We start from the raw sequence: 25656 nt of genomic DNA, 5'->3' as shown, positions 1-25656 counted from the left end.
GCCCTGAGTCATTCTTAGTTGTAGAATAGACCTGAAAAAATTCACAATTTTTTTTTAATGGTGTTTTTTTTTCCAGGCCTTAAAAGTCTTGGAAACCACTGTCGAAGTTTTTAAAACCATGATGCAGAAAGAAACAAACAGGCAATCGGAATATGGCTGTCTCATAGCCAAGTTATATGCCAGGTAGGTCTTAAAGGAATTTTTCAGGATTATGCCATAAATATCTGATTGTGGATGAACAGCTGATCTGTGTGGGGGCTGGCTGACTGCCTCCAACTCCCAAACTATACAATGTACTGACCTGGAAGCAGATAGCAATGCACACTGTATATTGGTCCGGGCCTCATTACTGTATCACGTCTCATTCAGATGTCGCAGGGACGCACGGCCATCTTTGTGTCAAGATCACCTAAATCCTGTGATCCTTTTTAAAGAGGAGGGTTTCCCATGAAAGACATTTATGGCATAATTACAGGATACTCTGTAAATGTCTGATAAATGGGGGTCCCACCTCTGAAGCCTGCATCTGAACCCCTCAGCCTGTGTGCCTTGCAACGCACCCGGCCACCACCCTGTGAGGACTTTTAGCTATGAGCTGCTTTGTTTCATGGGAGGTGTAACCTTCAATTATCAGACATTTATGGCCTCTCCTGTGGATATGGGGGAGAAACCCTTTAAAGCCAAACAGATTGTCTTATGATTCCCAGTATTGTGAATTATTGTATATCCTTATTTATGTACTTTATTTTTAGGAAATTTTCAATTCTTTTAAAAAGTGCGCAGAACTTAACGTATAAAGGTAGTGAACCCTCTCAGGTCATCGTCTTGCTGCTGGACATGTGTGATAAGATGAGTCAGACTGAAGCCGATCTCCTCCGATACGGACACAAGGAGTACAGAGCAGAATTCATGATGGAGCACGCCAATATTCTCAGGTATGGTGCTTATATTAGGTCCGGGTCTCGTGTACATTACAATATGGTGCCACGTTCATCTACTGTTCAGTTCGGACCTTCACCCGATGGCCGACCCCGGTCTTTGAACATTTACTAACACTAGTTGCGTGCTCCTGCTCTAGTTATGTCACAAGTACATTATATTCTTCAATAGTCATTGACTAGTAGAAACGTGAAGAGGCCCCTGCCTTCGTGCATTTGTATCATCTTATCAGTGACCACTCCACGTGCTGATAATTTAGGGTAGGTGGTCTGATCCCAATCATTTTCCCCATTAATATAACTAGGCCCTCTTTCCTATGCCGGCCCTGGTTTTATTCGAGTGACATCTTGAAGGCTTCTTCCTTACTCTGTGAAGCTGCTGATGGCGCAGAGTGAGAGTTATACATATGCAATAGATGTAACTATATTGGAAATGTTTTATTTATCGCCTTCATATATTCATTATTTTGGGTTTTCATTACTTTTTGCCTTTTTTTATGTTCTTTTTATTATTCTGTGTAAGGATCCTGGCCTGCAGTGTACAAGACTCCCAACGTAAGCGTGCTTACTATTTGGATGCTTATGTTATGGCTGAGCAAGCAATATCTACCGTCGAGCAAATAGTGTACCGCATTCAGAGGTCTGCTCTTATGGAGGTAAATAAAGACATGAGGTTTTCACTTAAGTTTGGTATTTTTTATTAAAGGGGTTTCTTCACTATTAAAACTTGCTGCTATATCATTGCCACGCCTGCCCCGTATTGGGGGAATCTATTAACATAGCGACGCCAGTTTTCTGGAAGTAAAAAGTCACAATTTATAGCATAGAACCAATTTTGTGCCAAAAAGCTGACTTTTTAGCTTTAGTCCATAACAGGCCATCAGTAAGAGATCGGTGGAGGACAACCCTTAACAATCCTAATGATCAGATGGGTGATGGGTTGCAGCGCTCACACCATGTCCTCCTTGTTGTATGAAGTAGCCCCCATCCACAAAGTGGTATTTATAGGGCCAAAATGAACTCTGCATGGTCAATCTGCAGTATGGGCTTTGGTCAATGCTGTAGATTACCGCCCCCAATTCCCTCCCCACCGCAGGATGAAGGACAACCCTCTGCCTTTTTTTGTCTTTCTGAAAGTCTTCGGTGAGCACAGTACACGCTACTGCATATGCCCAATGACATCACAGTGCACCCAGAAGCGTTTGCTGTGCTTGCTCAAGACTTTCAGAAAGACGTGGCTATCCTTCATCCTGGGTGGCCCCTGTAAGTGGAGAGGTGGCCGCGGATGTTTGTCTCTCTCCATTTACTTCTATGGAAAGCTCGCTTTCTTCTCTATTTTTGTAACTCCCATAGAAGTAAATGGAGAGAACCAATTATATTAACTCTCCGACAGGTTCTTCTTCCTGGTCCCTCCTGACACACAGGAAATGACCTGTCAGCCAATCACTGGCTGAGGAAGGTCACTGTTGATTGGCCCTGAGGTCATTTCCTGTGTGTCAAGAGGGACCGGTATTGGAAGTAGAGACTGGGGGGACCTGGGAAGTATTGGAACAAGATCAGTGGGACATTGGTGCGGTGAATATTGTGTTTTTACTTTTTAACCCATTCGAGCCCTTTATCAGAATTTTTTCTCCATCCAGACAACTCCTCTTAGCAAAAAAAAGTTGCATCTTCAATTGACACAACGTCCTATTATTCTTATAGCTGTGTGTTCTACCTGAGGAAACCGGCCAATATCAACTGTACCATGTGCAAAGTAAACCCAGACACTACTAAAACAAAGAGCCTAAGACATGAAGGGAAATTACTCACAGAGCAGGGATTGATACATGGCTGGTAACATGACCAGCCCTCGGTTCCCACTGCATGGATATCAATTGGTTATTGTACTACATCTTACTGCAACTCTAAGAACGGAGACTGAGTCTAGAAACCCTTTAGAAATCCTTGTATTCCGCACATTTCTGTCTGACATCTCCAGTCTTATGATAAAATGGAGTGGATAATAGGAGTTCTAGCTTTCATTTTGACATAATCCTTACATGGTGTTCCAAGTATCGTTGGATACTGAGCAGACAGCTTATGAATGTATTGGTGGTATACGATATATATCCTGCATCAAGAGCTGTAGTAACATACAGTACAGTATAAATGTGTTAGACAGGTGTGGTAAAAATGCTGGAAAATAAGAATGGTTTAAGATATAGGAGGATTAATTATTTACAAAGTGAAGTCAATGACGTAAATTCTATCAATATTTGGTTTGCCCTTTGGAGGAGGAGTCTTGAAAGTGATGCTCCGGCCCCCGCAGAGCCCTGATCCCCACTTCATGCAGTCTGTCTAGGATGACATGAAGAGACAGACGGACTGGAGCAAGCCTACATCCACAGAAGATCTGGGCTTAGTTCACCAAGATGGCAGGAACAACCTCCCTGCCGAGCTCTGCCAAAAACTATCTGCAAGTACCGAGAAGAACTGATGAAGGGCAAAGGTCACACCAAATGTTGATGGGATGTAAATTTCTCTTCTGTTCGCTTTATTTTGTGGAGAAAAATATAGACTTCTATTTCTGAAAGTATTTTTATTTTGCATCTTTCCACACCCGTCTAAAACATTTCTAGTCAAGTGAGTATGTTTGATCTGCAATACTAGGCATCGCCACTATACGATATACGGCGCTGTGGCTGCAGTGATCATCTGAATGACATGGCTTTTCCAATCAGCTGATTGGTGGAGGTGCCTGGAGTTAAAACTAAGGATAAGTCATCATAAGTGTTGGAAAATCCCTTATAAAGAATGTCCTCTATTTATTTAAATCAAATAATAAAATCTATCACTTCAGATTGTAGTTTTTTTTATTCTTATTCTATTTTCTGTACATGATTATGGCTTCTTCCATCTTGCTTGAGCTTCTCATCTGCTCTGTTAACATCATTTAGTGATCTGCTTTGCAGCATAGCCATGGCCACAGGCAGCAATAAACTAGAGGCGACTCATTAAGGTCTGTGGGAGAGAGTTCTAGACTTTGACATCATCTGTTGTCAGTATTGGATGCAATGATGGCTGAGTGGTGTTATCTTCCATTGTAATACTATTTTGTCTTGTTTGTGATATAAATGAGCTGACTGCTTCAAAGAAAACCCCCTACAGAATTGGTAAGTGCCAGTCTATAATTAGGTTTAGGGGCTAGAGTGAAAATTGCAGTGTATGGATCTTTAAAAAAAAAAAAATGGCTTTGGAGACATTCCCTTTAACTATGTTAAATACTTTAACCCTTTCCCTGCCAGGCACCTACACTGTACGTGCTCCCAAGGTGGCACTTCAGTAGCGGAGGACGTACTTAGTACGTCCTCCCTACTAATGCCGATATCTCTGGACTGCATCAACATATCTTGATGCTTTAAAATGCATTTTAAAGAAGAGACTCTCATCTTTAAAATGATATCAGGGACTTGATGATTTTACTTACAGTCTTGGAGCCATTCACTGTTGAAAACACTATTTGGCATTGAGATCCAACTGCAGATCTCAATTCCCGACAGCGTTTCAACAGTGAATTTCTCCAAAACTGTACATCCAATCATTGAGTTCTTGATATCATTTTAAAGATGAGATTCTCCTCTTTAAAATGCAATTGAAAGCATCAAGATATGTTGATGCAGTCCAAAGATATAGAGCTCCAAAGTGTGTCCCCCCCCCTCCTGTCTAAGCAAGCAATTTGCGATCTAGCAAGAAAGGAAGAGGGACACGGAGCAGCCCAGCAGAGAGAGAGACACAGAAACGATCTCTCTCTCTGCATAACTTGTATGTGACAGCAGGAGGGGGTGGCAGGGACTCTATTGTCCCTATTAACCCTTCTCCTGCCAATCAGAGCGTATACTATACATTTGTCTCTGATTGTCACATACAGTTATAATGTAATTCCCCCCTGAGCTTTACTAGTGGGGTATTCTTATGTTATACCTCCTGAACATAACCAGGAAGTTTGTTGGCACTGTGACCCAGACGTTTACCATTGTCCAGGTCGCAGCCCCCCCCCAAAAAAAGTCGTACCAAACACTTACACAACATATACATAAAGTCACAAATAAAGTTTACATTTCACCCAATCCCTGTCCTGTCTATACCTGAGCTTTCTACAGTAAAATACGTCTCTAGTGATATCCGTTACACACTAAAATAATAGTAATAACGATTATCACTAGAGATGAACGTATAGATTGCTAAAATTATTATAGGGGGATGGAAAATAACATTTTTATGTAAAGTCCTATTTCATTTGCATGCACAAAATGGGATGGCGCATTTCTGCGATTTTGGCGATTCTTTAACACCCGCCCCTGTAAATATATACATGTGTGGTATGTATGAACTCCTCACATATTGCAGTTTTATGGACCGTACATTATGTTTGCAGAAAGGGATTTCTTGAGCCGCACTTTAGTGGCAAATTTGAATTTTTGCGCAATTTTTGCTAGCAATCTCTGTTTGCGGCAAAGTTGAATGAAGGTGGTTGTATATATAAACTATTAAATTGTGTTTTTATATACGGTATGCTGTGTACTCTGAAAAAAGTTATATTTTGGCATCACAGTCACAGTTTGGTAGGTGCAGTATAGCTTTTTAACATATTAGTGAACAACAGCAAAATCCTGCTTGTCTTCTGTATTCGTGTTTTTGGGAGTCCGAGCTCTTGTTGTAGTTGATGTTTGCGGTACATATAGTATATATACACATTGTATACACCATAAGCTATTATTTTAAAAGTATTTTGTATATGAATGTGAGATTGAACATGAGTTTTAGGTGCAAATATGTGTTTTAGCGTATTTTATCAAAAAAATATTTGTGTTGGTCGCAAAGTTGCATGAAGGTGGATGTGGCTATCGATGACCCATTATTTGTAATCTTCAGGTTGTCTACTTTCAAAAAATATATAGGGTTTAGGGGTTCACTTACTTTTCATGGTGTGTAATCCCTACATTTTATAGGATGATACTTTTTTAACATTTCCAGCTTCAAAGCAGAATTTTGTTCCTTCCAGTTCTAGCGATTTTCTGAAGACGCGTGCATGCGGGTTCAGGCCATAGTGATATGTATGAACTCTGCACATGTTGAACTCTTATTTTTAGAAAGTTTGGTGCATTTAATTTTTTTGTTTGGTTTCCGCTTTTAACAACTAATATACATTTATTTGCATTTTTTCATAAAACATTCACTTTAAATCAAATTTGCATGAAGGTGCCTGTTCGTATAAAGTACCAAGTGGCATTCTGACAATGCTGCAGGTGTCTACTTTAAGAAAATATATAGGTATGGGGGGGTTGGATGCTTTTTTAATGTTGCAATTTAGGTTTGATTTGTCCATCTCAAAACTGTGAAAATTGCTCTGGCTACTGGAGGTGCAAAATTTCCAGAGACCCTTGGCAGCGAAAAGGTTAATGGTACACTGGTTTGATAGGACTAATATCTAATGCCATAAAGTAAGTTATTATGAGAGATGGCGCTATGTATAGTGATGCCCTAAGGCTTCATAGTAATGGTGATCTGTTCTATACCAGTGGTAATAAGATTTAATTACCCGTCACGCGAGCCCGTGCCGTTCAGTTCACGCACCGTCTTAACTATTTTAGCTTTCTTCTCTTCTCATCTCTGGAAACATTAATCCTTCTTTAGACATTGTGGATTACACAGCATCATGATTTAATTTGCTTTGCAGGCAGGGGGTATTAGTTTGGCAGTACAGAGGAAACTCGCGAAAATGAAGCTTGATTTTGCTGAACTGTCATTGGAAATCATCCAGCTTGTCATGACGGAGGAAGATGAGAAATTAGAGGAAGAGAAACGCAAAGGAGAACTCCGTGTCATTGTGGAAGAATTTGTTAGAGCGACCCCAGATTATAACTCTGTTGAGCAGGTATGCGCACTTATGTATTATTCATGAACATATGAATGTCTTTTATTTAACCCCTTAAAGGGATATTCCCATCTCCAGGACCAGCTTTAAACTTGAAGCTGAAGTGTTTTACCCATTGCTTTATCTATCTTGTTCTGTCATATTCTGCTCCTCGAAGTTTAGAGTTCATTGTCAGGGTATACCACCACCACTGCTATCTAGCAGTGGTGGCTCCTTTCTGTTGTATTTTCTCCTTTTTCTGAGATTGATGGAGCCCTCTGTCGGCTCTGCAAAGTACACTTATCTGCTGAGCCCTGTATGTAAAGCCAGTGTACAGTTTAGGACAACTCTCGATAAGCTCACCCACTGAATTGTCACTGAAACCGAGGAGTTGAGGACAAAGAAGAGCAGATGAAACTCCACGAGTACGGTATGTTCACTTGGTGGTGTTTTTGTCCTCAAATTCTGTCCTGAGCCGGCCTCCCATTTTATTCAGTGTGAGGCAGAGATCAGGCAGAGTAGAGTGGTGCTGAAAAATAAACATCCCACTCAATCTTGCCAGGAACACTACAGCTGATTCAACTGCAGAAACTGCAACACACACTATTCCAAGACGATAGGATTATTCATCTGAGGATTAAAGCCGGAAGGAGGGAAATGGATGAGGAATTTGAAGAGTAAGTCCGCGTCAAATTCCTCTTCCTTTTTTTTTTTTTTAATGTAGATTGTGAGCCCCACATAGAGCTCGCAATGTACATTTTTCCCTATCATTATGTCTTTTTTTTTTTTGGAATATGGGATGGAAATCCATGCAAACACGGGGAGAACATACAAACTCCTTGCAGATGGTTTTATGCCCTTGGCGGGATTTGAACACCAGGACTCCAGTCCTGCAAGGCTGCAGTGCTGACCACTGAGCCACCGTGTGGCCCCTAAATTCCTCTTCCATTTCTGCCATGAACATACCCTTATTTTGGAAACCCCTTTAAGGACGTGGCTTGTTTTTTACCTTATCTTCACATTTCAAAAGTATATCGATAAGAGGGCTTGTTTTTTGTAGGGCAAGTTGTATTATTCAATAGCAGTATTTTAGGTACGTAGAGCATTTTGTATAGCTTTATTCATGTTTTTGGAGGGACTGTGTGAAAAAAGCAAACTGTAATTCAGTCATTTTTGTGGGTCTTGTTTTACAATGTACAGTAAAACTGATCCTTTTTTTTCTGTACAGAACCATATATATAGTTTATACATGTATAGTGTTTTGCTATGTTTTACTACTTGGAGCAGAGTTAGGGGCCATCCATACGGTAGAAGGAAGACAAATTCCTTTTCATTTTTGGGACACTGGCTCCTTGTGGCAGAATGTTGTGAATGGGCCTAAGTTTGGAGCTGCGGACTCCTGTCTGTGGCAAGATCAAGCAGGGTGCTTATTTTTTTCGGTGCCCTGCTGTAATTTTTGCCTCCCATTGACAACAATGGTAGGCAGAATCTGCTGCTGATTTGGCATCAGGATCCACCCCCAAATCAGCGTCAAATTTCTAAGTGTAAACACCCCCTTACAGTTTTCCAGCACTACCATTAAACATTGGACAGGACTGCTGCTGTGTTCCTATTATTGAACAGTAGTAGACCGTGCCCCTGTGCAGCAGCTTCTGGTGCCTGGAGGCTTCTGAAACAGCTGATCTGTGTGGGATCTGGGTGTTAGACTGTCACAGAACAGATATTGATGACCTATCCTGTAAATAGGGTATCAGTATGAAACATACATTAGGGTCCAAAAAAACCCCTTAATGTAAGAAACATCACCCAGTGTCAATGTGCTGCTGTAAAAGCTAATAACATTCTATGGGGGCATTAAAAGAAAAGATAAGTTTTGATCCTAATATAATATCGCCCCCCTTTTAAATGCCTTATACTGTCTGAAGTTTACAGGCTGGAGAATCTGAGCTAGAATATAACGGAGGTGAATATCTATCTAGTGACTAATGGTATCACAGGGTGGTTGTATAGAATAAATCTGATCCAGAGAGTTTATGTGAAGTCAGGATTAAACGTCTCTCAAATGTTCTCCTGGACAGGATCTGACAGTATCCACAGCTAACGTTGGTTCTCCTGTCAGTTCCCTATTAAAAGTCCACTTTTCAGCGGGGCCATCCATGTGTTAGCTGCAGGAGATGTCTACAGTTTTTGGTTTCAGTGGATGACCCCCGACTTCTCCACATTCCAAGATGCTGAACATACATATGTTGTTGTAAACTTCAAATACCTTAAAACCCAATGGAAACACCTTCAGATGTGTAAGAGTTTCCACTGTATTGCTCTATAATTAAAGGGAAACTCCGACAGACAGTAATATCCGCCATTGTATGTTTGGACCGCAGCCACTACTCTCCATGCTCTAGTGATGTTGCTTACATTTTCTGCACATTCCCTTATGCGCCAGATTAGAAGAAGAAAGATGGCTGCTATTACTGTGCAGTGAGCGCTGCAGACTATATCCCAGTTAGAAGTCTCTTGGTTTTTATTTTAACTCATTAATGTCCTCCCATATGGTTGGTGAACTGTTTGTAATGTCTTTGTATAACGGTTTTAGCCATTAAAGGCAAATTATATTTAAAAGCTGTTTCTTTAAGTAATCTGTTTCCTTCTCCACTTATCAGGCTGATTTCCTCCTCCTTATCTTCATGCTGAACACACTCAGACTGACGATCTGTATAGAATCCATGTTCAGCCCCTCCCTCCTCTCTCCATAGACGTCTATGTAACTGATAACTGGAAAAGGAAAACGATTTCCTTAATAAGATGTATTGCAAAGTTTTATATATTCACTTGTAGTGTTAAAGGGGTATTCCCATAACTCTTGTTCTGCAGCCTCCAGGCTCTGTGCTCTCTTCACTTCCTGGATTTCTCGGCACATTGGTAGGCGGCGTTTCACTTGCTCTGCTATCTGCTATGTTTGCAGTAGTAATGAGGGATTGGTTGTAAATGCATTACCACAGTATAAAGCTGATGTGGAAACTGATGTAGCAGAGCTGGATTTGAGTCAGCTTACATTACATACAGAAGTAACACTCCTTATCTCAGCCCTTATTAGCCAAATTCAATTAAACCAGTTGATAAGTGGAAAAGCTGAAGATAGACAGCACAGTAATCCCAGAGCTCTCACCTCCCCCCTACCCTATCTGTGGAGCTCCGTTGCTTGTCAGTCCCTCCCTCCCCCCCTAAGAGCAGACAGCTAGGTCACTTGGGAAATGAGCAGATAAGCCCATTGGCCATAGAAACGCAGTGTCAACCATGAAGTGAATAAATTAAGCTAGCGGCCAAACAAAGCAGTTTTGATAAAGCAATGTATTTAGGAAAAGTCTTAAATCCACATAAACTAGCAGTATAGATAGGATGCTTTTCATGGGACAACCCCTGAAAAGTTGTTTTACAATTGGATGCACACTTTAAGGAGTTAATGCTGTCTATGGGCTCGTTCACATCTGCGTTCATCTGTCCTTATTGCAATAAAACAGAGGCAGGAGACGGAAACCTGCAGGAGACTTTCTCACCCATTCATTTGAATGGGTGAGAAAGCTGTCCGGCCGTGAGCGGCGGTGAGCGTTTTGCGCTCTCCGCCGCGAAACCGGGTTTTATAATCCGGACACAGAGTCGGACATGCAGTACTCTGTGTCCGGATAAAAAAATCCGGTTTCGCGGCGGAGAGCCTAAAACGCTCACCGCCGCTCACGGCCGGACCCGCTCTATGGTTTCCGTCTTCTGCCATGCAGAAGACGGAAACCATTGAACGGAGACATGAACGCAGGTGTGAACCTAGCGTATGTGAGTATAGTTGGGATTTGGTAGGGAACAAACGTGCCCACCATAATAGTGCCAGTAATAGAACCCCAAATTCAGAGCCAGTCATGAATCTATCAGCTGCAGAACCCTCGTGACCATGTTATGGGTGGAAGAATGTACAGCACTCATTGGTCCGGCCATCAGTCAGTGGTTTGGAGTGGGGCGGGGGGAAGTATTCCTCACATGTGTGCAGCTGATGTATGTGTGTTAAACTGTATTAAACCAACCATTTTTGTGCCTTGGAACCTGGTAGTAAGTGGTGCTGCTCTGTGGAACATGATGCAAATAAATCACTAATACATTTCTGGGAGTAGTAGAAGAGGAACCACACAGTACAGTTATAAGAAAAGCTACTCCAGAATGGATATTATATGAATGTACTGGCAAGTCAGGAGCATAATACGTTTCTGATGAAGGTCTGCCTCGCTTTACTGTAATGTTTGCTAGTATAAGAATTTGTTATAAAATGTATTTATTTATTTATTTTTTTAGGAGTGGAAAACTCTTGGTCGCACCGTGGCTTCCTCAGCTCTGTCTCAGTTGGCTAACGCTTTGACATTAGCGGCCGGCTGTAATGATCTGAAGGCTAAGACTTTATATATAACTGGAAAATGCCTCCGCTTGCTGTCCTTTAGAACTGATCCAATTCCCCCCGACGTGTATTGGAATGACCATTATTTGGTAGGTTCATATGCCTTATATAAGCCTGGCTGACTCGGGGCTTGGGAGTCCAGGGGGCGGTCCTGTCACTGATTGACAGTTATCTCTGTATCGGTGTCCCACAACAATTTATCCTGTATAATTTCACCCATATTTCACTCTTTGCTGCAAAATATGGATTTATTGGAAAACAGGCATTGACTTATAGGGGGCCACCTTCCGAATGATGGTGCTAGAGGAAGTTTTACTTTATCCATCAAGAGCAACTTTGTATATTCTTTTCCAGGATTCTTAGCAGAACATGTATGGTCTGTATCTGCTCAGGCTGGGCGATTTATGGCAAAAATTCAATTTTGCAGTTAATCTGTCATTTTATATCGATTTACCACACCCTCTTTGCTGTATGATCAAGTGTTGGGTAAACCTCATAAGATTCGTCTTGTGAGGTTCAACTGGCAGTTTTGGAACCGAAACTGCTATTATACTACATCATCTCTTCAGACCCCAGAGTATAATAAGTGGAGGTCCAGGGAAGGGGAGTGCAAAAACATTTTAAAAAAACTGTTACTCACCTCTCCTGGGCTCCGATGCAACTCCCTGTTATACTATACAGATACCGTGGTACTGGGTTTCTTAAAAAGGTGGCGCTAGAGCAAGTTTTCCTTTTTCCATGAGGGAGAACTTAATTGTACCTTCTTTTCCCTAAAGTATTTTCATGCACTGACAGAAAGCAGACATCTTGAAAATGGTAACGAACTGAAACGCACGGAACAGCGGAAAGCGCCTAATGTGTATTTATATAACACCGCAAATCCCATTGGCAGGCAGTGTTTGTCAGTACTGCTGGCGCTGCCCTCCTGTTGTCTGCTGATAAATACTGTATACATCTATGCTTTGCCATTCCCTCTGATATAATATATCGCTGCGAGCTAATCCTTCAAAGCAGACTTAAAACAACTTTACACTTTATATTGTTCATTCTGGTTTTGTACTTGTTGTTTTCTAGGATGAAAGAAAGACTTCTGAAACCAGCGGAGATAATGACACGGAGTGGCACAGTGCCAGCGCACTGCCAAGTAGTAAACCGCCAGATCAACTAGTGAAGAGAACGGCGGCATTAAAGGTAATAAAGTCATAGCCATCGTAAAGCACCGTAAGTAAACCTGCGGGCTATAGATACATGATGTGACCAGTAATAGCCTCTGTAACAACTATCAATGACCCTTCTTTATCCAGACTGAGGCTAAGGTAAAGCTTCACCAGCTCATCAACATGTTGTGTCAGCTTGTGCCCTGTATGATAGATCTGTCAGATGTCACTTGCATTAAACTTTAAAGGGAGCCTACCCCCCTCCTCCCCACAAGCACCACTATGATACATGGCACATTACACAATAAACATCATGCCTTCGTTATGGATGTGACTTTTCTAGGTTTGGAAAAAACAACTTCAAAATGATATGCAAATGAGGCAGTTGGTGCTCTGGGGGCGGGCCTTCATCTGTCCTTACTGCTAAGTCTATTTAATGACTAAACCCCTTTAAGTAGACAGTGTGCAGGTAGCAGTGATGTAAACAACAAACAGACGTCAACAGGTGTCGCCCCTTCAGTTGGCTGATTGTTGGGCTATCACGATTGAGATGACCCCACTGATCCCATAAAAGTATTCTGATCCCATAAAACCCCTTTAAGTTTAATGACGGATTTTACAGATACGTTTTTATTCCCATTATTATACAGAATCCATTATGACTTCAGAAAGGTGAAGTCTCATTATAGCGCAGACCCCTCTTACAGCACATTATAATGTAGAACACATTGAGAGTAGGGCTGCAGATTGCTCCGTACCCTATAGTTATTTGCCTAAGGAATTGTACGGTTCTTGTGCCTGACTGTCTAAAGGTTCCTTGAATTACATTCAGTAGGTGTGAGTAATAATTCTGCTTGTGGTGTCATTCATAAGAAATAATACTAACCTGATAAGTCAATTTTTGACAGACTATAAAGCATAGCATTATATACAGTAGCCTGTCAATCACAGCCCTAATGGGGAGCGCTCTCCTCCTGAATACACCAGACCCACTGTCTATTCTTTCATTTTTCATAGTACCCACATGACACAAAATTATGTCATTGTTGCAGCTAGTAGTTCAGACCTGTAGCTGTAATATGCTGCTCTTATTCAGATCCCCTATAATTTAGGATTTTTCTTTGACAAACCAAAGAAATTCATCAGAAAACTATCCTGCCACAGGGTGGAGGGGCATCCATTTAAAGGGTTGGTGTAAAAACCTGCCCCTTGTCCAACCATTCAAGTGGCTCATCCGTCGTTCCCTCCAGTGCTGGGATTGGCCAGACTAGAAGTGCTGGGGGTCATGTGACCACAGGGTCTATTCATTGGCCTCATCGGTCACAGGTGTCACTGTTATTACAACACCGGTACCCCACGTGAGACTGTGAAAACCAGTGATTGACTGGAGTCAGCTTGTGGGCCTCAGCACTTATGGCCCGGTCAATTCCCATACCAGAGGGAACAGAGGCCTGGGGTGGGTGAGGTGAGTTTCATTTTTCTTTATTTTATGCCGTCCCTGTACAACTGTAAGGTTCTCCATTTATACTGACTACCCTTATAGTCTGAGGCCCCACGTTGCAGAAATGCAGATTTTTTTTGTTGCAGATTTTGCTGCATTTTACAAGCCAAAGCCAAGAATGGCCCCAAAGAAGCAGGTCAAAAGCGCCCCCATAGTTGTGCATTATTGTAGCGGCCATTACATTATCATGTGATGGACAAAGAGAGTCATCTAACCAAAGTGAAATAAATGGGCAGGTGGGGGTATGTATGGTGTGACTGTAATACACAAGCCTACAAATGTCATTACATTCCCATAACTGGGGTGTGACAACTATACGGACGTCTTACGTATTGTACTGTTGACAAATCTGATGTTCTCTCTCAGACCAGGAGGAAACTCGCACAGATGTATCTCGCACAGTCCACTGAAGTTTTGCTACAAGCCATTAATGTGGCAATAAATAACAGCTTGATGGCTATATTGTCATCTGCAAGCCTTGAGATCTGTACCTGCCTTGGACAATTTGACCCTTTCACGACAGGAGTCTTCCTGGCACTTTATCAGGTTTGATCATTTTTAGCAGTATTTTTGCACTTCCTGTTTTTAGTTCAGATTTTCACTTTATTGCGGAGACACTTTAGGATTCGTACTGTGCAGGGTTTGGATATATAAGCCTATGGAAAGGGGAGGGGTAAGGAAGAGGACAGAAGGAAACAAACAGGCTGCTGCAGCTAGCAGTAAGTTTTTATCAGTACTGAACATTATTGTGAACTAGCTTTTACCCGTGACTTCGTCTGCGGTGATTTGAGAATTGGGCGGACACAGACGTATGAAACTGTAAAAGTGCTTTAAAAAGTTTGGTGGGCTAGCAAATGTGATGTGATGTGTTATATTGTGTATGTAGTGATACAGACAATGTGATGCGTTGTATTGTGTATGTAGTGGTACAGACAATGTGATGTGTTGTATTGTGTATGTCGTGATACAGACAATGTGATGTGTTGTATTGTGTATGTCATGATACAGACAATGTGATGTGTTATATAGTGGAAAGCTATGTGTAAATGTGTAAATGTGAGTGAGTAGAGTGAGGGCTACTCCTGAGGTGACAGTAAGGAGTGTGCAGGCAGGTTGAGGCAGGAAATGCCAGGCAGTGTGTGTGAGTCTATAGCTGGGGCTAGGAGTCCTGCTTTTGTGAGTCTCCTGCTAGGAAGCCATGTTGTTTAGTGGCACCAAAAGTAGCCTGTGACTCAATCCTAAGGGAAAACTATGTTTGTGGAAAATTGCACGCAAATCCGTCCAGGCGTTTTAGCGTGATTGAGGAACAAACATCCAAACTCACAAACTTTCACACTTATGATATTAGTAGGATATACAGTATCTCTCTTTTGAGATGCTGCTGCAGTTAAAAGTTGTCTGGAAGACCATTTGGGATCACATGATGCCATTACTTAATGAGATAAGATGTTTATTCAGATCGTAGAAGTTGTGTACGGATGGGGAAGACTACATTAGGGGCTTGCTAGCAGTGAGATACATGTCTTTAAAGAGGAACTTTCATCAGATTGGGCACAGGCAGTTCCATATACTGCTGGAACCAGGGAACAGATCGGCTTTCCCGATCTGTGCCCCGGGTAAAGTGCTATCGGTCCTGGTACCGTAGCACTTTACAGTCAGAAGGGCGTTCCTGACAGTCTGTCAGGACCGTCCTTCTATACAAGCAGCGCCTATCGCGCTGTACTGTGTGAGCGGGGAGGAACACCCCCTCCCTCTGCTCACAGTGCTCGTCCATAGACGAGTATTATCTGGAGGGGAGGAGGCGTTCCTCCCTGCTCACACTGTACAGTGCGATTTGCGCTGCTGTGGAGAAGGACGTTCCTGGCTGACTGTCAGAAACGCCCTTCTGACTGTAAAGAGCTATGGTACCGAGAAAGCCGATAGTGCGCTGAATTCAGCGCACTGTCGGCTTTCCAGCAGTATATAGATCTGCCTGTGCCCAATCTGATGAAAGGTCCTCTTTAAGCACAGGTGTTAATAAGTGTGTCAACTTTCTATATGGTACTCTTTGCTATAAGGCAGTCAGAAGGTCCTCATCCAGCGCTATATGATTGACAGGCTCTCTTTACATTCATTGAGTCAGAGACGTGTCATAGAAGTTGGACAGGTTGAAGTCAGAGGGGAGCTGCCCTGCAGACTCTTCACCCCATCCCCAACTCATTTTAAACTAAGATGGAAATAACCATTTGAGGAAAAATCTGTGTCCTGTTTTATGCTGCGCCTTTTATACTGCGTACCATAAGTTTGTTTGCTTTTTGTTTTTTGGGGTTTTTTTTTCCAAAAATTGTTCTACAATGTTGGGCCCCCTTCCACTTTTTCCAAAGGGAAAATTTTATATTTGTGCACAGACTTCATGTATTATACAAGAGAACCTACCTGTTTTTGTCATGTCTGTCCTCAGAGCTGTACGTCCAGTATCCTGACAGAAGACCTGGTTCTCACCGCGACACTTAATACCAGCAACTCCCAGTTTGCAGCATTAATGCATCTTCTGCAATACCTACGAGAGAAAGGAGACGAAGGTCCTCTGAGGAAGCAAGCAGAACAAAAACTGGCCTCCACTTCAACAGTAAGAACTTAATATAAGTATCATATACCGGTCATGTGGTTTTATTGCTGTGCCTAGTAAAAGACCATGTGAACAAGGTCAAACTGGCCCCTTAAAGTGACAAAGGATCCTCTACTAGAGCAGCTCTGACACTATAGAGAGCACCGCACCTTGTCTGGAGCTACAAATAGCTTATTAGACTTCTGGTATGACTTGTGCATACAGTAACAGATCACCATGCATTGAATAGTGGACGTGCACATCCTTATCCATCAAGTCTATTGTAAAATATCTGCAGTACGTCAACCTGTAGCTCCACATTTTTAGGCAGAGTACAGGTTACTATCGGTGGCAGCCAACATCATGAGCACTGAGTGACTGGGCAGTAACTGGGAATTTGTGTTCCCGATAGTCCTTTAAATTGAACTTAAAAAACATTTTTTTTGTGTTCTTTTGCTGGAGGCAAAAAAAAGCTAAAAGGGCTTTGTTGTAATCTTTGCATTTTGCCTTCCATCTGTACTTCTCAGTACTTGCAGGCTGTTTTTGGCCAAACTTGGAGAACTAAGCCCAGATCTTGGATGTAGGCTTGTCCCAATCCATCTGTCTCTTCATGTCACCCCAGACAGACTGGACGATGTTGAGTTCAGGCCTCTGTAGGAGTTATATCATCACTTCCAGGACTCTTCCTCCAGAGAGCAAAGCTCACCCCAAATATTGAAGAGGTTTATGTCTTGTCTTTTCGTCATTTGCAATAAACTATTAACCCTTTGCAGCATTTTTTTTTTATCCACACCTTCCAAAAACTTTTACACTGTACTTTATGTTTTCTCAGTGCTTGCTTGGGTTTCCTCAAGCATGCTGAGTCAGTCCCCAAAAAAGGGATCACAATGTCCGAGATTTGTTACTGTTAGTAAATAACCTCTACATTAGTGACTATTCACACACGGGCGGTAATTGCGGCAATTATTGGGGTTATAGTCAGGCCGGTACCGGACGTCTTTCTTCTCTGTAATGCTTCTCCCGCTGTTTTACTGTTTGAGAATCTGCGGCCGTATATTTCTATATTTCAAACATTTTATTTTAAGCTGCCAAATTACTTTAAAACAGACATGAAAAGAAGTCGAAATTTCTCTTTTGGCAGCCCATTATTCCCTTCTCAGTAGACATTAGCCACGTTTGACAGGTGCGCCTCTTAGAAGGAATAGTCTCTTATAGTAATTATCTAGGAGGCTGGTGGCACATAAGAGCACTTTGGCCGTACGTCTGCACTACCTCCATGACACTTGAGTGTTCCTCCTGGGCTGTCACCTGAACCAAAGACCGCAACGGGGACGGAGTAAACAACTCTAAGGTGGAAAAGCTTTTTATAGAAATCCATAATAACGCTGTTACTGCTGTCATATGGAATAAAAGATATCGCAGAGCTTTCACACTTGGTAAATTACCAAAGACTTTTGTTGAGCCGAAAAAGTACAGTGTGACTCCATTGTTCATGTTGTTCTTTGTTTGTATTAAAGGGAGTGTTTCAGCAGACCCCAGTCCTGCAGATAGATAGGTTAGTGTTCCCAGACCCCAGCATATCACCCCAGCCACACAGATAGATAGGTTAGTGTCACCAGAACCAGCATATCACCCCAGCCCTGCAGATACATAGGTTACTGTCACCAGAACCCAGAATATCACCCAGTCCTGCAAATATATAGGTTGGGGTCTGGTGACACTAACCTATCACCCCAGCCCTGCAGATAGATAGGTTAGTGTCACCAGACCCCAGCGTATTACCCCAGTCCTGCAGATAGGTGAGAGTCAACTGATTGAAATGAAATTCTTTGGTACAACAAGGGTGCTGCCATTGCTGCAAAGTAATACAAGGCAACACCCTCATTGGGTGACAGCATTTGCAACTGTCTGTCGGCAGATCTGGAAATTCAGGCCCCGCCCCCGGTGCACTTGCCGGCTGATTTGCAGAAACATAAAAAGATAAAATACTTTGTCATTTTACCTGTATTTTCTATACTTTGTAGGTGTGGAGAAATCTTCAAGTCACCATGCAACACTTCAACATATTCAATGAGCTGCCGCCAAATTTTAATCTTGTAGTCTTGCAGCATTCAGAAGACAGGTATTTTCCAAACATCATAAATAGATACAATTATTTATTTATTATTATTAATAAATATTTTTTAATGTTTAGAGATCTTTTCCTATGATTCCTATGCAGTCTTGATAAATGTCCACTTTTGTCTAGATAGTTCCTAATAATTCTGTACTCTATCAGTATACATTTATTATCAGCTGTAGGCCCTTGTATCTTATTATAATCTTTCTCATAGATCACTTTTGTACGGCGCTCTTCTTGAGAAACCGAAACCAGTCGTCTCACAAAAGGGAAAGACAAGTCAGCAGCAAAAAACCTGTAAGTTATTGTCCAAAGAAAGACAATCTTTGTTTGTAGAACTTTACTTTTTTTTTTTCCTTGTCCCACACCAAAATTCATTTCATCAGTGCGAGTAAAAGTCGCTCGATGTTCTGTGGACCGTCAGATGTTTACGAGCTTGTTGGATAAAATGGAGCTGCTCAAACAAGATACGATGCAGAATGTCCTCAGAAGGGAACATCAAGAAGGCTTCACAAGGCGGAAAATCAGCAAGGACCCAGCAATGGTAGCGTCTGTGTGTGCTTATGTCTTCAGTTATGGATAAGATGACAAGCACTGATCTGTATTACTGGGGCTTGTGAGTCTTCTCTCATGTATGCTAGCTCTGACACATATATATATATATATATATATATATATATATATATATATATACATACATATATATACATATATATATACATACATATATATACATATATATATATATATATATATATGTTTTATTCTTGCACGCAGAAACACTTTGTGTGTACATCTATATTATACTTATATGGGCTAGTTAGTTAGGCTACGTGCCCAGGACTGAGTGTGCAGGCTGAGGGGTGGGGGGATGATTTCGTAACATAATGAACTTAGATTACAACCAAGTGGCTTCTGTCCCCCATTGACTTCAATGAGAGGTTCTGTTCTGATGCACCACTGCAGGCCAGGACTTGACCTATAATGATCAGAATGGGGCATCGGGCCCCTCAATCTTGTGCATGAGGCGTTACTGTTGGTCTGGTTTGTGTCATTGAATCCTCTGTGAAAAGGGGTTTTCTTACATATTGATGAATTGATGATTGTCTAGGTCATCAATAAGTGATCGGTGGGGTTTGCAGTGTTAAAATGAGACTGCAGTGTTAGCCTGAGCCCTGCAGTCAGAGGTGTAACTTGAAACTCCTGGGCCCCATTGCAAAATGACATCCCCGTTCTGATGATCGATCGGTGTCCCAGGGCTTGGAACTCCACTAGTATCATGGATATCTCCTAACAGTGGATAGGTGGTCATTTGTTACAGACAGAATACCCCTTTAATGTGATCTAATCGGTTAAATTGTACCCAACAAGTGGGCTATGAATAAAGCTTTCTGGATTACTGGGAATAGAAATACACCATGGTAGGAGGGTCAGAATCCATTTAGGAACTGATGAAGAGAGTATTAAATTCTGACCATACCAAAAACCTGTTCCTGTCATGTTATTCAGCATAATACAAGCACAGAAGACGATGAGAGACAAAGAAAACTCACCGAAGACTTTCATGAGATAGTGGAGTCCCTGGAGAGCTATCTGAGCCCTGTCCTTCTTCAGCTGGACGTCTCTTCGTTCAGGTGATCCCTTGCGTATTCATGTATTGCTTATTCTCTATTAATGTGATGTTTTTTGGCTTAAATGCTCTGATTTTATGCCCTCTGTGTTACTTATTGTCTGCTCTAGTCTTTTTATGAACGCTGACCTGATGGCTGCCATTACAACGTCTTGGGGACAGGAGGGTCTAGTGTGACTCTCTTATTGTAAAGAACCCTTTCCTACTTAGATGTCTTAATCTGCATTCCTCTACGTGTCATGAAGGTCTCCCAGTCCCTTGTCCACGTTTTGTATATTTATACCCAAACTCATTTACAAGACATAGCAAAAATAGAGTTAAAGACCATACCCCATTGGTAGGTCCCATTCACTCCACAGTAGACCGCATAGTGAACTGTACTTTACCTGGATTTCCTGTACTAAGTCAGGAGACAGGAGTCCTTACATCATAGTGATCTCTGATACGGACAGTCCCTGCTGCACCACATCTCTACTGGTAAAACTATATACAGCAAGTAGGCAGGGACTCTTAGGAAACCTCCTTGTATCCTAGTGATCTATAATACTAGGTGTACCTGCCTCCATGTAGCTCTACTGTCCTGTACTGTATGCAGTGCAGACAGTAGAGCCATGAGGAGACCGGGACTACTAGCACCATAGATTACTGTCATACAAGCAGTCTAGTCTGCAGATGTACAGACCAAATTTTCTGGTTCACATTGCCCTTAAAGCATGCTCAAGCCTGGCATTTCACATGCAAATGCTTCACCCCTCCTGAATTTACATCTATGCTATACCCAGGACTGCTGCATATAGTCCTCCATATTTTACACAGAACTGTTGCATGCATCCGTCTGTACTATACACATGATGTTTTGCATGCATTCCTCCATACTATACACAGTACTGATGCATGGACTCGTCTATACTATACACAGGACTGATGCATGAACTCTACTATACTATACACAGGACTGATGCCTGGACTCTTCTATACTATACACAGGACTGTTGCATTGACTCCTTCATACTTTACACAGGACTGTTGCATGGACTCTTCTATACTATACATAGGACTGTTGCATGGACTCCTTCATACTTTACACAGGACTGTTGCATTGACTCCTTCATACTTTACATAGGACTGTTGCATGGACTCCTCCATAGTGTACTCAGGATTGTTCTCACCACTGGCATTTAAAAAGTCATTTTTAATTATGAATCTTTACACCAGTTATCTGGCGTAAATTAATAATTTCCTCCCAATATGTGAAATACATGATTGTAAGCTCTACTGCCCAGAAAAGTCCTACACAGAGCCATCGAGGTGCTGACTATGGGGCCTCTGTCCACACAGAGAGGGGAATCCTGCCATACTACCAGTTGTACCAAGTGGCCAAGCCCGCAGACCCAAGCCCTGACAGTCCGTCTTATTATAAGAGCCTGGCTGCTGGCCAAATAGAGGGTGCACCAAAAGTGGCGCCCCCCCCCTTCACCTGCCCATATCGATAGGGTCAAGTTACCGACATTGCGGTCAGCGTTCACAGCGCCCTCTGGTGAAAAGAAGCAGATATTGCAGATGTTGTTTGCTGATGTTGCCAGCTCAGCGGTATCCCTATGCAGGAGGCTCAGAGAGGGTGTGACAACACGCAGCAGATCTGCCAGCTCTCCCAAAAATAGAGGGGACCTCCCGGACTCCAGGGAGAGATGACAAGTACGATATAAACATTAATAAAATTATTTTTTAAGTGCCTTCTTTTCCAAAATTAGGAAGCCGAATAATTCTAGCCTTTATCTTTAAGCAAGATCTCCCGTCCTATTTATTAGTCTTTTAACCTTCTCCAGCTCTTCTATATCCAAAAATGGAATCCCATATTCCTACAAACAATGTATAGCAGGGCAGCGCTACATTGTGTGAGCTTGGGATTTGTGGCCTCATGAAGGTCTATGTCTGTTGTAGGACATTAAATTAAATGTCCATGTAATGATGGGCGACCATGGATCTTGAAGGCCACCATTGACTGTAATGGGGCCCATTGGGTATCCTTTTGTTTTCTTCCTGACATTGAAAGATGAAAAACGACAGATGCCTGTGCAGATGTGAACATAGCCTAACATAGTCCTTCCCTATTAGTTATTATACCTATCCCCGACATTACAGTGCAGTGTCCGTGGTACATTAATGGTTAAATAGAAATGTTCGCCTCCGCGCAGCGGCCTTCCTCCACTGCTCTCAGATCTTGTGTAGTTATATTAGGATTGTACAGCTTGTTTATAACACATTGGATGTATTTTTAATCTGGTTCATTACTTTTAATTTCGTTTTGGACTCCATGGTGAGAGCAGAGAGTGTACAGCTGCACCAGGGCAGATACCCGTATACATGTACTATGTCCTTAATAGGAAAACCCTGAGAAGCCATGGCTGCCAGCACAGCTTGTATTATACTGCTCTTTGTAGTCTTATACAATTACCTGTAATAAAAAGGATGTGTATTCTAAGTGATGTATAGTAGGTATCGGGGGATTAATGCTATCGTTTAACACTTTGGAGAAAATTTATCGAGTTCCGGCATCAAAAATTCGCAAAAAAAAAAAGTTTATGCAATTTTTAAGGTTTATTTGCACAAATACTTTGAGATGTTGCTTATCTACATTGCTCAATTTGGGGAAGTGGGCGTGGGTAGTCTATTGTGCTTGCTCCAGTGGGGGGAGTGGCCTAGAAAGTGGGACAGCACCTGATATGCAGGACTGTCCTGCTAAATCCAGGACAGCTGTATGGTTAAAGCCGCCTTGGCTGTAAGACTACTGGCTGCAGCAAGGATCATTTTTCCTCTGCTTTGTCTGCAGTCCAACTCAGATTATTAAGGCCTACCCCATTAAAGGGGTGTTCTAACCTATTTTTATAAGCTTTAATAGTGAGGCTGAGGGGCTCAATAACGAAACAAAAACATTTGCTCTCCTCTGTCTCCAGTGGCAGCAGGTAAGGTCTTCCATTTACTGCCCCCCTTCCCCGGCGGTTTGTGCCAGGTGACCACTTAAACCGAACACAGGCCTCGGCCGTGACCTCTTCACTAACGGCACATCACAGCAGTCCTATATCTGAAGAGGTCACTGCTGAGCCCAGTGATTGGCTGTAGAACGTCACTGATGATGTCACCTGGGGAACTGTACGGTATACAGAAGACTAGACCTGCCACCACTGGAAACTAAAATCTGGGGAGAGGTGAGCAATGTCTCTATGTTGTTGGCCTCCTTTAAAAAAAAAAATGGGGGGGTCAAGAATAGATCTGGCAAGAAAGGGTACAAAGAGGAGGTAACACGAGGTACAGGACTGGATTAGATTTTATTTTTGTGTACTCTATATATATTACAAACTTACCGAGAAGCTATAGCCGTTCTGACATTAGCCTCTGATCACATCTACTTCGGAGACTCCACTGGTGTCCGTTTTGTGTCAGATCTATCATTTTTGTTGTTTTCCTTCCACAGCGCAGAACAGCAGCAGCCGCTAGTAGACAGTTGAACAGAGAACTAGTTGCTGACTGATATCTGAGCACTGCATAGGGTTGTTTCATCTAAATTGAAAATGAATGTTTATGGCTTTTTTTTGCTTTTTCAGGCAGCCATCACCTCCTCCGTCACTGACAGAATCCTTGAGAGCAAAGTCTAGAGAAAAAGAAGATAAGCCAGCAACCACATCAAGTGCGTATAGTTCTTTGTGATCACATTTAAGCTATTGGAGTAAGTTCACACTGAGTTTTTTGCAGGTGGATTTTGAGGCAGAATCAGAGTAAAAAAAGGAAAAAACCTCCCAACTTTTCCATTTATTTCAATGATTTCAACAGATTTCTCTCACTTTCTCAGCTAGAGTTAAAAAGAAAAAATGGATTCCGCCTTGCAAAACCCATTGAAATGAATTGCAAAAACCGCTTCATAAAACTGCTAGTGTTTTTTTTTACTGACTCCCACTCACTTCAATGGGGCTTGCAAGACGGAATCTGCCTGAAGATGGGTTAGGATGCTCTTATGTTTCGTGGACAGGTCATCAGTGTAAAAAAAAAAAAAAAAAAAAAAAAAACGCTGTTTTTAACTTCTACAAAAAAATTGCAACCAGCCCATAACGGAAATCTCTACGTAGGTTTCAAGTCCACATTGCAAGTCATTGTTACTCTGAATTGGTTAATGAGGACAGCCGTCATGTGACCGCTGAGGCCCATCAGGGGTCTTAGCAGCATCAGCTAGTGACTAGAGATGAGCGAACACTGTTCGGATCAGCCGTTCCGAGCAGCACGCTCCCATAGAAATGAATGGAAGCAGCTGGCACGTACACTTTTCCGACGGCCGGTCGCTTAACCCCCCGCGTGCCAGCTACGTCCATTCATTTCTATAGGAGGGTGCTGTTCAGAACGGCTGTTCCGAACAGTGTTCGCTCATCTCTAGTAGTGACATCTCGGGCCTTTTTCTGAGGCCACTGATTGGCTTCAGTAGTCACGTGCTCTGGATGACAACAATATGCCGGCAGGATCAGACCATGCTGGGAGGTATTAGAGCACCAGGGAAAGGGTAATATGATATTCTTTTTTTTTTTTGTTTATTCATTCATTTTTTTCATTCTCATCTCCCCCCCTTCCCGACATTCGCCGTAATAGTACGGCGCTGCAGGGAAGGGCTTCCCGCAAACCGCCGTACTATTACTGCGGATGCATGGTGCGCACACAGAAACTGTGTGCGCACCATGCACAGCGGGTGTCAGCCGTAATACACGGCTGACGATGCCTCGTAACACCCGCGGTCGGAACCGGGTCCGATCGCGGGTGTTAACCCCTGAGATGCCGGTGATCAACATGACCACCGGCACCTCCGGGGTTACAACGTCATATGGTGCCGATCGGCACCCCCCGCACCGCTTTCGGGGGGTGCCGGTGTTCGTAGGGGGCAGCCCGGGGTCTGATCAGTGACCCCGGGTCTGCCCCTTCACTTACCCCGTCCTCGCGCCTGGCCGATCCTGCCGTAAATGAAGCTGTCAGCCTGTGCGTCCACACAGGCTGACAGCTTCCTCTACACTGCAATACACGTGTAACACGTGTATTGCAGTGTATCTCTATTGAAGCAGTGATCAGCCGATCACTGCTTCAATCCCCCATGGGGACATAAAAAAAAAGTGAAAAAAAAGTCAAAATAAAAAAGTTTAAATAAGTTTAAAATAAATTATAAATAAATAAAGCCCCAAAAATCCCTTTTTCCCCATATAAAATGTTTTATTATGTAAAATAAAGAAAAATAGAAAAAAAATTACATATTTGGTATCGCCACGTCCGTAATAACCTGAACAATAAAATTAAAACATTATTTAACCCGAACGGCGAATGTCGTAAAAAAAAAAACCGTAGAAAACCGCACAAAATAATGA

General features: G+C 42.3%; 1 protein-coding gene across 1 annotated transcript in view; it reads left to right on the top strand.

Annotated features, from left to right (window-relative positions):
* The window catches only part of CFAP46 (cilia and flagella associated protein 46), a 94432-nt gene that overhangs the window by 50177 nt on the left and 18599 nt on the right, over positions 1-25656 (top strand). The window contains exons 37-49 of the mRNA XM_075258482.1: positions 77-183; positions 753-935; positions 1462-1594; positions 6658-6855; positions 11170-11358; positions 12344-12460; positions 14294-14473; positions 16368-16535; positions 18539-18636; positions 18848-18930; positions 19020-19177; positions 20143-20267; positions 23866-23948. Coding sequence (XP_075114583.1) covers positions 77-183; positions 753-935; positions 1462-1594; positions 6658-6855; positions 11170-11358; positions 12344-12460; positions 14294-14473; positions 16368-16535; positions 18539-18636; positions 18848-18930; positions 19020-19177; positions 20143-20267; positions 23866-23948 — 1822 coding nt within the window. The remainder of the gene's footprint in view (positions 1-76; positions 184-752; positions 936-1461; positions 1595-6657; positions 6856-11169; positions 11359-12343; positions 12461-14293; positions 14474-16367; positions 16536-18538; positions 18637-18847; positions 18931-19019; positions 19178-20142; positions 20268-23865; positions 23949-25656) is intronic.

This window comes from Leptodactylus fuscus, chromosome 10 (genome assembly GCF_031893055.1).
Source record: "Leptodactylus fuscus isolate aLepFus1 chromosome 10, aLepFus1.hap2, whole genome shotgun sequence".
In the NCBI taxonomy this organism is placed as follows: Eukaryota; Metazoa; Chordata; class Amphibia; order Anura; family Leptodactylidae; genus Leptodactylus; species Leptodactylus fuscus.
Note: the sequence above shows the minus strand (reverse complement) of the source record. Positions and strands in the feature narration are given on the sequence as shown.